General features: G+C 41.1%; 1 protein-coding gene across 4 annotated transcripts in view; it reads left to right on the top strand.

Annotated features, from left to right (window-relative positions):
* gstcd (glutathione S-transferase, C-terminal domain containing) overlaps positions 1-13,174 on the top strand; it is a 71,239-nt gene that overhangs the window by 7,482 nt on the left and 50,583 nt on the right. For all 4 annotated transcript variants that reach the window (XM_056409935.1, XM_056409936.1, XM_056409934.1 and 1 more), the window contains exons 3-5: positions 161-619; positions 1,996-2,265; positions 6,511-6,604. In XM_056409935.1, coding sequence (XP_056265910.1) covers positions 161-619; positions 1,996-2,265; positions 6,511-6,604 — 823 coding nt within the window. The remainder of the gene's footprint in view (positions 1-160; positions 620-1,995; positions 2,266-6,510; positions 6,605-13,174) is intronic.

Genomic DNA, 13,174 nt, shown 5'->3' with positions numbered 1-13,174 from the left:
TTTCCAGAAAGTGTCAGCAGCAATATACTAGACAGATAGAATATGATATGTTTACAGATTCTAACATATTAAAACACTTCACGATTGATGTTCTATTTTGAGCACTTTTAAAGGCCCTGCTGTATTTGACCATCAACATATTTTCTTTCTTTTCTCGCAGGTGAGCAAGTGGACCAGATTGTGTGAAATTGGAATCCCCTCTGATGTTGAAGAACACCTAAAAAATCCCACAAATCAATATCAGCATCTGCCGCTCTCCATCCTTACCCTCGAGCGGAGGTTAGCGGAGCCTGTCAAAGTCCACAATGATGACAAGATCCGGAGACAGAAACTCCAAGAGCAGAAACGGAACAAAAAGAATGAGTCCCCTGAAGGCAAAGAGAAGCCAGGCACTGAGTCCGAGCCCGGACAATCGCCTCAGGTCAGTCACGGACTTGAGCTCAGGACAGCTCTGGCCAAGCTGTCCGTGGATTCAGTTCCAACTTTGACCACCAGAGAGAACTCTGAGATCAGGAAAGTGAAGACCACAGACCTGCCTCAGCTGAAGCATGTGTTTGCAGAAGGGCTGTACTTCACTCTGACTGATGTGGTGCTGCTGCCATGCATCTACCAGTACTTGGTAAGGGCTTTGGAGTTTATGATTCATGTGTGAGTGTTGTCAGTAATGCACCGTTGGGACTAAGGATCCTGCCTTATGTAATTTCACAATTAAGATTTATGAATACATGTAAAATGCTAATTTAAGGATATTATCAATGACTATATTTCTTCTATAAGCCTTTTACTTTCCATGCATGACACACTGTGAATTTGATCAAATTGACTGTATATTGTCAAGCAATGTACCCATTATTGTGCCGTGAGCAATGAAATGAAGCCTTGTCAGGCTTTGTCTCAACATAAACAGTAACACACATGACTTGAGTCTGTCACCTTATATAGGTGGCACGATATGTTTATTTACTGACTTATCTTTATTATGATGATGTGTCTAATTATGCATGTCTTATGGTTTTGACACTCTGGTCAGGGTGAGCAGGCAGTACAACCGGCTCCTTTCAGATCCATCCAGGCAGAAACTTGAGTTTAGAAGACTCGCTGCATCAGACTTGGCACAGGTTGTGCTCTCAAAGGTGGTCTAGAGCCACCTGGCAAAGAGTGATAACAGTCTATAGTAGGGTTTCTATTCAAATACAGCAGGTTGAAATGCATTTCAATGAACTTCTTTTGGGAATATTTTTTTTCTTTTCTGCATCCGATCAAAAATTGCTCGGTGTTTATATTTTGGCCTTAAAACTCGTAACTTTATAAAAAGATTCCGCAAGACTTCCAAAGCTCATTAACATTATTCTGAATATTCATTCCATGGCAGCGACCAGAGTGTACTACGTCTATTTAGTTAAATGGTATATTGTTATTGATCAGGAATGCTGCACCGTCAGCCGGTGAAGTGGGTCTCAACCTCCATTTCACCCTTCAGCCGTCTCCAACTATTCCTCGACTGTGGGAACGAGCTGAAGTTCACACAATGAGGCTTTTAGTTGTCAGCTGTGCTCCAGTGGTTTCCAGTTTCACACTCAGCCTAGCGTGTCTCCTCTTAACGGCCATCACTGTCCACGATGCATGCGGCCAAAGCGGCTTCTTTCCACTCCACCCACTTGTCGCACTCCAGACTGCCCCCTCCCCCTCTGTGTCTATATCCCCGTCTCTTTCTTCTTTCTTTCATACGCAGTGGCACACAGCGACACTGCGCCTCTCATCATGTCTCTGTTTGTGTCTTTACCCTCCCCAGTCCCCACCGGCCACCGCTGTTTTGATGTTTTTCCTGCCAGCCCCTCGTGTCTAGCCGTCCACTTGTGTCGTGTGAAAAGTGAATTCTAGTGGAACCTGACATCTCGCTCCACTGGAGATGACACGTCAGATGAGCCACTTAATCAATAACTCTTTGTTTGTTTCCCCCTTTTCTCTTTTGTTCCCTTTTCTTTTCTTTGATAGTGTTCCCTCCAAGCACATGCTGCGAGCTCTCTGCATCAGCTCCCCTACCTGCTGCGTTGGTACAGCTGTGTTCAGGAGGTACCTGGGGTCCTTCGGGCTTCCAAGGAGTGTGGGATGGCTCTCTCTATCCCCCAAGTGCTCACGTCCAGCCTCACAGGGCCTTCAGCAGTGGACATCTCAACTAGCCTATTGGAGCAAGAAGAAGGCCAGGAGATGACCGAGCAGCTTCACTTTGTTGGCGGCCCCAGGCCCACACTGACTAAACTTCAAGTAAATTACAACATTTCCTATTATTCATGTTTTACATCTGTGTCTGCAGCTGTTGTCCAGTGTCCCTTCACAGAACAGATAGCGGGTATCAGGGCTCCAATTGGTTAAGAGCCGTGGGCTCGTAGCTAACGGCAACCGTGCTGACAGTGTATACCTGAAGGGGAACCGGAGGTTGGGTGCTACGATTCTGGCTGATGGGATGAAGTTAGCAGCTGTAACCGCTGTATGAGAGCCGTGCAGAGCAGCGGCCGAAAGCTAGCATGCACTAAAAGCACATGCGGCATAGAGAAGAACTGATAACGCACACAGGTAGACAATACTCCAGTATATCTTTATACAGATAATAGTTGCTATATTAATGCTCTGAATGTCATATATTGCTCCTCTGTAATTTCATGCACCCATTTTCTGCTGATTTAAGAATCTAGCTATAAGTTGTTTAGCGTCTGGCAGACTCTTAATCATTATATTGTTTTGCCTTTCTGCCAGTGCTTAAACTTCAAATGCTTTTTAGTCACAGAATTAACATTTTAAGTGGGCTGTTGTAAGATGCTTGTTTGTATACATGATTCTCTTCTCACAGAGGTTGTATGACAACATGTTTCACAAATACAAAAGGTGACTTTTGCCCTCAGTGCATTCTAAAATGCACCATTCAGTGTATCCTGTAGCACTTGCAATAGTGCAGACAATGCACATTCAGCGTATGCTCATTTCGGGTGCAATAAAAACAATGAATCCAGTCCAAAACAAAACAACGTTTTTATAGTCAGATTAGGTAGTTTATAATAATGGTTCAAAATCTGAGCGTAAAGATGCAAGACGGCACTCAACAACAGCATAATGTGGCCGTGCTCTTAAACTGCAGTCCCCTCAGGAAGCATTGGCCAGAGGCACACAGTCACACACATTTATAGCATTCCGAGCTCTACAGCACACCAAATATTGCCCCTACTCAAATTCTTCTCCTTGCTTTTCAAGAAGGAGATAAGCAGACCCAGCTGTTCACATGGAGACTGTCTCCTCAGCCTTGACTAACCTCTCACTATAAGCTTTCAGACTGTTCACTTGGCCATGTTGCTCTGCTCTCTCAGCAGAGATATTCCTGTGATTGCCTGTTGACTTAGTGTCTGTAACAATTGTTTTTTTTAGTGACGGGAGAGAGCAAAGGCAGAGAGCAGTATTCAGACCGTTTGGATGAGGCGGATGAGTGAGCTGGGTGGTCAGGATGTGATGCGCATTTAACATGCCAGGCTGCTGGATTGAATTTAGTCAGGCACAGATGTGCACAAATTACAGTTTTCATGACAGGTTGAAATCGGACGTAGAAAACTGAGAGGAATGTCTGTACACACACACACACACACACACACTTACAGACACACACAATGGCCACCATTCTTTCTTTTCCTAGAGGGATTATAAGGATGGCTGTGTGTCGCCACCATCGTGTCTGCAGCTGTTGTGTTGTCTTGGCCGAGCTGTGTGTGTGCATGCATATGTCCTCATATATGATGACTGTGTGTCCGTCCCGAGGCAAGTGCATGGCGACAGAGGGCTGCTGTCTGACATGGTGACACACAATCTCTCACTGCTGTTAACCAGAGACACCAGGCTCATCCCGCAACTCTATCCACCATATAAATGGCTCATAAACTCTCCCTCCTTCTCACTTCAGTTAACACACACTGATGCATGCCAGGCAAACTGCCTGTGCAATGAGCTGTAGATGCACTACCTGTGATCTGATCCAAATAAACAAAAGAGTATCCCCGCTACCAAAATCCAAGACTAAAACCCTCCTGCTGTCACTAAGGCTTTGATTGACAGGTCTCTTAATACAGTTGCTAACATTAGCCACAAATTAAATCAATAAAACATGGGGGTGGTCCAGAGAAGGGGGATTAGTGTGCTAACAAGATTAGTATTAATGATGGAAAATCTTGAATTTTCTGTTTGCAAGTCTCGTCTTTCTTAACCCTCCTGTTACCTTTACATTTACTAACATATTTTACCCTCGGGGTCAATTTGACCCCAGCAATTAAAACCTCCAGAATATTATTAGAATTAATATTATTTCCCAAGTTTAAGTGTGAGGTACTTTATGTTTGTTTGTTGACTACCTAAATAGCCCTTTAAATATATAAAAAAGTTGATATTTCTTAAATGTTTGACACAGTGAAAAACAGCCTGGGGTCAAATTGACCCCAAAGAACACCGACATTAAACATTGAATGGGGTCAAATTGACCCTAAAGGTAACAGGAGGGTTACTTATATAGCCCAATATCACAAATTGGCCCCACAGCGGTGTTTGACAATCTGTACAGCATTCAGCTCCCTCTGTCCTTTTCGACCGTCCATTCTGATAAGAAAACCCTCCAAAAACAGCCTTGCTACCTCCTCCCCACCCCGTATCCTGAAAAGAGGACACACTACACAAACAAACAAGAAGCAACACTGAAGCACATAATTCACACAGATTGGAGGAAGAGACACAAGGCAGAATGTTGGCACACTGGCTCACTGGACAACTGGTGTGCTAGAAACTGGGATTACTGAAAGTATGTGTCTATCCCTGACCATGGAAACTGAAACTAAACAGCTGTGTGGTTGGTTACTTCCTCCTTCCAGTCCTCGGTTGGGCTTGAGGGTTTGGCCTTTACTTGCTATTTAAGACTTGTCTCGACCAGCTTGAACGTAGTGTCTTTCTTAACTCCAGAACATGACTGGTGCATTGTGAAAGTGTGGCCCGACTTATTATATATTTTTTTGCATGCACATATCTTTATTTGAGCTCTTTTCTTGCTTGGCTGCGATTTGTGGAAGGCATCCGCGTTATCTTTTAAATGCATTATTATATTTGAATGGCTTACCTTCTTTCAGTTAAATCATTTGAGACCATCGCTGTGGATTAGTTTAAAACTGAATAATTTGTTTAAATTTATTCTAGCTTGTCGATTGTTGTAAAATTATTTTTTACATAGTTTACTTTCTACATTACCTCACATGATGCTTTCACCCAGTGACAAAAACCTTCCAGGTTCATTGCGATGCAGTGTGTATGCTACGCTGTTAAAACGGTGCTCACATAACTTGGGTCATTTTGAGGCGGTAGTGGTAATTGACCGGTAGTTTGACCTTTCCATGACCTTGACCTTTGACCCGATTGATCCCAAAATCTAATCAAATGGTCCCCGGATAATAACCAATCATCCCACCGAATTTCATGCGATTCAAAAACATTTTGACCTGTTCATGACCTTTGACCTTGACCTTTGACCCGATCGATCCCAAAATCTAGTCAACTGGTCCCCGGATAATAAACAATCATCCCACCAAATTTCATGCGATTCGGTTCAATACTTTTTGAGTTCTGCGAAAGATTTTGACCTGTTCATGACCGTTGACCCGATCGATCCCAAAATCTAATCAATTGGTCCCCGGATAATAAACAATCATCCCACCAAATTTCATGCGATTCGGTTCAATACTTTTTGAGTTCTGCGAAAGATTTTGACCTGTTCATGACCTTTGACCTTTGACCCGATCGATCCCAAAATCTAATCAACTGGTCCCCGGATAATAAACAATCATCCCACCAAATTTCATGCGATTCGGTTCAATACTTTTTGAGATTTGCGAATAACACGCATACAAATAAATAAATAAATAAATAAATAAATAAATACACGGCGATCAAAACATAACCTTCCGGCATTTTCAATGCGAAGGTAATAAATAAATAAATAAATAAATAAATACACAGCGATCAAAACATAACCTTCCGGCATTTTCAATGCGAAGGTAATGAAGATCACTGATTTTCCCTGAAGAGATTTGTTTCTAACGATAAAGACTCTCTCGCCGTTCCCTGCCTTTTCATAGACTGTGCCAAAGCGCAGGCTTATATATGTAACCCTCTTATCATCAAAGAGAGAATAAAAAAATAAAGGGGTGTTTGCACACTTTCGTACCTGGCACGCCTCAATTTAAAGGGTTTCTCCAGTATTTAGCAAAAGTGTATTGGCTGTGCAGGAGTGTAGTCGTGTTGTCTCTTGAGAGAACAATAAGTGCAGTGGTCTTTCCTCAGACCTAGCCTCAGAGCAGCGTGAGCGTGGTAACAAAGGGGTTGTTTAAGAATAGTACTCTTTAAATTGCTTCATTGCAACCATTCGGACCACATAACCTCGAGGCTTAGAGGGGTTACTATGGTAACGTGTATTTGTGTGTGTTCCTCCCTTAGGAAAATGGCATTGAGGCAGTGTTCGCCCTTCATCCTTGCCCTGCCTGGACCCTCCCGTGGGACAGCTTCCCAGAAGCTATCAACCCCACTGAAGGTAAAGTCAAATCTCTGCCCTGTGGCTTCCCCCTTTTGCTTTCTCCATTTTCCTCTTGCCCTTCTGCCCTCACAATAGTTTCTGTGCTCTTTTGGCTTGTTTCCTTTTAGTTTTTCTGTTTTCTTGTTCTTGTGTCTGAGCTTAACCCTTCCCCATCAGCATTAAAACCTCTTCCTCTCATCGTTCTACCTCCTCACTCTCTAAATCTGAATGCCTCTACATTGCACCTGCGCCCCCCTTTCGTTCACTTTTATTGTTTGGTGGAAGTTTAAACTAAATGCTACTGATACGATACACGAGGTAAGAGTGAGGAATTCACATAAATATTTCCATAAAGCCTTTCCATACTACTGTTGCCTGGGGATTTTACGTGACACCTTTATGCCAGTAAAAATAAAACATATTAGCCACTGACACTTGCAGAGTCTTGTGTTGAGCCTCAGCTGGATGTTCTCCCCCATTAAGCCCCCTAATGAATTATAAAGTGCTCATCGTGATCTGTTATCCTCTCTTCTCTGTAGCGAAAGTGTGAAATAGGTCTTTGACTTAAACGGACTCGGCACAGCAGAATACCACAAAGACATGCACACACTGACGGTTTAAATAACTATTGTGCAACGTGGAACCTGTGCCTATGCCTTCGTGGTTACTCATGCAGGGAGAGCAGTATCTAATAGGCGATGGATGGGTTGATGATTGCTGCACCAGGTGGCACTGGTGAAGCAGAGAGAAGAAATCTCAATGTTTCTCTGTCTTCCTTTCCCTCGCCTGCATTGTTTTTCGTCTTATTAGTGAGATGTCCGCGTCTGTAGCGATGCTAAATGGAATGAATGCATCTGTAGGAGCAACAGTAATATATCATTGTTATTGCTTGTAAGAAAATGGAGGGGTTCATGAAGACAAGCGCATATATATATATATATATATATATATATATTGTTTAATAACATGTTTCATCATTGTTTTATGCCTTCATTTCTTTCACCCGGTCCTTTTCACTTATCAGAGATCAGGAAATTGCAGCAGGAGAAGTATTTCATTATCAAGATATCCATGTATATTGATAGCGCTGGTAGTTCAGCTTCCTACTCGTGTTTTTGCCGGCCTAGCTCACACTTCATTACCCCCGATAGTGTCATGTGAATGAACCTCTGTATTACTTTGGAACTAAACAAGATGAATTGTACTGTCAGTAAACAATCTTTGTTTCTTTAGCACTTTTATGACACTTGGTACAATGCGCTTTAAAAAATAATGAATTGGAATAGGTAAACGGTGAGAATATACGTGACATAGCTTCTGTTTGGTATGTTGCTATTCTTTACTTATTCGCTCGTTGAAATCACCAATTTGCAAACTGTTTCAGCTTCTCAAATGCGTGGATTCGCTGCTTTTCTTTGTCATATATACGATAGAAAACTGAATATCTTTTGATTTGGACCTTTTTGACGACGGTTAATGTGTAAAATAACTTGCAGATTAATCAATAATTCAAACAGCCCAAATAATGACTATAAATATATTTCGATTGATTGATGAATTAATTTAAAAAACAATTTACCATAAAAATGTTTTTTGAATGCAAGCCATTTTCTAGAGGTGTGATCATTCTAAATGCATTCAGGATGACCTTCATTTGAATGCTTTAATTAATTCATGTGCAATAAAGTCAGCAATATGAGGACAGACGCACTCTTATAAAAACTCTTGCCTTGTCTGTACATTTGAAATCATTGACCTTCTGCATTGTTGTAAAATTAATTAATGTGAATGCCTCAAACCCAAAAAGTAATACTAGTAGTATTGTAGTTGCGGTAATGTATTTTAACGAAAAGCCAGAACTTTAACCTGAATGTCAAGTTTTCTAATTTCAACTGCTGGATGAAAGTTAACTCAATGAAAAACATCCTCATCTTACTATTTTTTGCCTGCATTGCACAAGCTGTACTTTTTACAACCATTTGTAGCCTATTCATGTATTCCCACTGTTCAAATTAATGGTCTGTTTCTATCCCCAAAACCCCACTGCCATTTTAACAGGAGTGCTCTTGATGATGTGGGCAGCGTATCTATCCTGAGAATAAGAGAGACTACGTTTTAGCCGGCCCACTTTAGTCGGCACTCTGCATGATAAACGGCACTGTTGATATCTCTTCCTGCAGTATTGGGTTTGTAGGTAGGTAGGCCCTGCGTTTCAGTGCTGTGTAATTTAAAGAGCAAAGACTGAAAGCAGACAATTGGTACTGAACCCCAGTGTGTGGGCTTTCCCATCTATTTACCATCACTATATATACAAGTGACTACACACATGCCCACATGAACAGGGAAGATGTCCCCTCACATATGCATACATATTTCCAGACACAAGTATTTGAAAGCTGTAATGGCTTTCCATTTTTTTATAAGTGCATATACACTATTTGGATTGGTTTTGGCTGTTATATAGACTGAATATAAGGAGTAGAAATGGTCGCCATGATGTCACCTCGTGGTTTATGTGTTTTGAGGCCCTGTGTTTGGCATTTTTTCGTGTCGCCATCTTGATTTTTTTTGCAACCAGAAGTGACACGAGAGGGTGGAGCCAAATACGACTTAACGCAACAACAAAAAAGTTTTGCAATTAAATTTCAAATCGGAGAAGACATCTTGAAAGGGTTGGAGTTGAAAGAAAAAAAACATGGACAAGTCTCTGTAATAAATCAAGTGATGAGTAGGATCATTTTCCTATCGACATCTATACAAACAGACTTTCTTTTGCGTGGCCCCTGATGGCCATAAGAAATAATCAAAGTTTAGGGCACTTGTGGGTTGTGGATTAGCTTCACTTTTCAGACTGCCAAAGCAAACAGCTATATTGTGAAAAATGACAAGATGGTTAAAGTGCAGACTTTTTAGCTTTAATTTGACTGTTCACATATAATGAAACATGTAGAAATTTAACCCCTTTTTATCCATAAGGGTAAAATAAGCTACAATTTCCACAGCCAATGTGGATGTGAACACATCCAAACACCCTTAAATGTGAAAGTCAGAATCTGATCTGTTTTGCTTGCAATAGAGCCAAAACATTAAGACTATCACTCTTGAAAATGTATGACTCTACTGTTGTTTTCACACGTATAGTTAATATCTACTTCTACGAAACAGATGTAAGATGATCACACGATGATCACACGTTGACCCATTCTTTGGCAACACGTCCCACACACTTTAGCTCAGGTAGTTAAGAGGAACAAAGGGACCTCTGTGCATGGGAGCTGTTTGTGTTTTTGCCTCCTCTGTCTGAGACACACAAACAACCATGTGAATACAGGGGCCATTGTATGGAGCAGTCAACGTCTTGTCTGCACACTTCACTTAATAGAGGGAGATGGGGAGACAGTGAAAAAAAGCGGGTTATAATGATGGAGTGTGTGACAGTGGGAGATTGAGATAGGGGTGAGACAGCCTAAAGAGAGACAAGGGTTATCGGGAGAAAACCAGGCAGGGAAAGAGAGGTGAACCAGACAATCTGGCAAAAAAAGGGAGGCTGGTGTGGAAACTGCTTAGTTGTTGTGCTTGAGACCTGCTGCTGTTGTACAGACAAGGCAAGGGGTTGTTTTGGTACAAGGAGATGACATGAGTTCTCATGTCTTTTTCTCAGGTTACAACAGAAGTTGAACTGCTCGAGTGAAAACTGGCTCAATTTGTCCCTGGCTCGCTCCTTCAACTACAGCAGAGATGTGATTGAGATTTCACAAAGTCTACACTTGACCGGTGTGTTTGTTTTGGTTTGGTAGAAGAAAATGCTGAACAATTTGTTTGATTTCTTATCACAGTCCTAATGCAACATCTTGACATAACCCCCCCCCCCCCCCCCCCTGTGTAAACCAGTCAACCTGCGGCGGAGACTCCAGTAAGTTACTGTGCATAGCCAAGAACTAGTCCAGCACATTTCACACCACAATGTGATGTTTTTATTAGGGCTGCAACAATGAATCGATAAAAATCGATTATCAGAATAGTTGGCAACGAATTTCATTAGCGATTCGTTGTGTCGCACGATTATTACGCCACTCAATAAGTCACGGAAATATTTGAGTACACAAAAGTACAAACACGAGGGCATTAGATGTTCCGACGTAAATTAAAACAGTTTGAACGGAGCAAAGCAACAGAGATAAGCCACGCCCCCTTTCAGGCGTGGAGATTAATGTTTTTTGTTGTTGATCTGATTCGATTCATCTAAAAAATAATCAACAAATTAATCGATTATTAAAATAATCGTAGTTGCAGCCCTATTTTTTATATTTAGTTTTTTTAACAGATCAAACAACAAGATACGAATTAGTGAGTGTTCGAAGTGTGGGTAGATGTTGTTACTTTTGGACATACCAGCAACATATCTTTTTACCAATCAAAAATAATAAATAGTTTTTTACTATTGCAATTTTCAATTATTACTATTTAGCATGTCATCTTAGTTGTCATGTGATGTCAAGTCAAAAGTTGCTCAATGACATATTACTGAGCAATACATTCATTCTCTCTCATCTCCCCCTCTCGAACAATTTACTCGCCGAAGGCAACATTTCCTCGCATTTGGCAACTGTTAATATTGGACCCTGACTTGGCCAAAGCAGGGCCAGCTGTTTGCTCCTGTTTCCAGCTGGCTGTAGTTTCATATTTGCCGTGCATATATGACGCTGGTATCGATCTCCTCATCTAACTCCTGGCGAGAAGGCGAATGAGCATATTTCTCAAAATGTTTCTTTAAACATCACATTTTCAATCTCCATCCAAAGAATCGCTGGAGGGTATATTTAGCAATCGATCTATATTTCTATCTCGTTTTTATGCTATAACTTTGTATGTTTTAGTGTCAACATTTTCCCTTTTATGCTTTACTCATATGACTCTTCTTAAACTTACAATACCGGATTGGTTTTGCTGTGGGTGGCGGAAATAAGCTGTAAACAACATGTTATTGTCTTTTAAGTACCGGTACTTGATGAAAGATGCTAAAACTCAGTAGGACTGATGTTAGCTTGTGAGGCTTGATCAACAATATAATGGCCAAGCAGTGTTTAGTGGGTTCACAGCCTCATGAGGTGGAAGTAGTTTTACTATGTTGCTTTAAGCTGAGCTTCAACTTTCCATCACAACATCCTCCCGCATCATCATCATCTTCTCTGTAATTTAAATCTCTGTAGAAATGTTTTAGCCCACACATTTTCCAACGCTTTGTTGTTTCTACACCGTAGTTAAACATCTGTCATGTTTAGCTTACAGATACCCCTCAGATGAGTACCATATTGCTTCAGAAATAGGAAGACCCGTCTGTAAGATACATCAAAGATAGAATATCAATCCAACAACAACTTTCAAATATTTTATTATGGCGATGAAAATGTGCTGTTTCCCCCTCCTGTGTTTAAGATGTTAAATGTGCTTTAATGCAGTGATGCTGTGTTGATTTCATCCACTCTTAAATCAGTTTGCCTCCCTGTAGCGGATGTGATTTCCCCTCCAGCGCATCACCTCAATGTAGTTTAGACTAACGAAAGATAATTAGCTGGATTTCTTAATTTTCTTTACAGTTTCTCTCAGCTGACCTGTAGTCTAGTATTGCATTATCGTTATCATTGAATAAAGCAACATTGCAGGGCCTTCATCGTTTCTCTCAGATGATCATGACATAACATCCATCACATTTTATTGATAGCAAAGTATTCGTAGAAACATTTGTTCTAGATAGGTTATATTTGTCGTAGTGTTTTCAAAATAAAAGATCAGATCAAATGAGAAAATAATGAGGCTATTTTGTGTTAGATGTGTTCTTCCGGATCAAATGATAATGCGATGTGCAGTTCCTATCATCTCTGTGGAGCTTTTAAGCTGATGAACATAGTGGAACATTTAGCAGTTTAAGAGCCAGATATTTCCCTCAGGAGTTGCTGGAGACAACCAGAGCTAAAAGGAGAGCAAATATTGTAATAATTTGCCAGGTGGCCATAAACAAAACCTCAAATGAATTCTAATGTTGTTTTGTGTCTGCTGGGCAACTGTTTCCACCCATCTCTTTAAATCTCAGCCCTCCTCTTTGTGGATGAACCTTCGGTAGTGAATGAGGGATTATATTATCTCTTTGAATCCAAAGTGAACCACACTTTCCCATATAATTCCAGAAAAAGTAGAAATGTGGTTGATTGAAAATATTTTTTATTTATCTCTGTCTGAACACAAGTACATTGTCTTATCCGTGGAGCTTGTGCACAACTCCTCAGTCATCCATCTGAATTGGAGTCTGTTGACAAGGCTGTTCTTTTCTGTCCAGCTGTCAGGCTGAATGGAGCTCTGCTGAGAAACGCAGCAGGCTTCGTCACAGATTGGTTTAACTGCTGGTCTGCACATTGCTGCATCAGCGGAGTCCAGCGATTATGTTGAATGAGTCTCTCTCCCTTTCTCCATCTGTGTTCTTTTAGGAATGCATTCATTTGGTTTTATGAGCACAAAACAAGTGACACGAGCAAAGTCGAGGCAAGATCACAAAAAAAATAAAGTCTGCCTGTCAGATTCTTGTCAAAAGGC

This window comes from Pseudoliparis swirei, chromosome 24, assembly GCF_029220125.1.
Source record: "Pseudoliparis swirei isolate HS2019 ecotype Mariana Trench chromosome 24, NWPU_hadal_v1, whole genome shotgun sequence".
Taxonomy (NCBI): Eukaryota; Metazoa; Chordata; class Actinopteri; order Perciformes; family Liparidae; genus Pseudoliparis; species Pseudoliparis swirei.
Note: the sequence above shows the minus strand (reverse complement) of the source record. Positions and strands in the feature narration are given on the sequence as shown.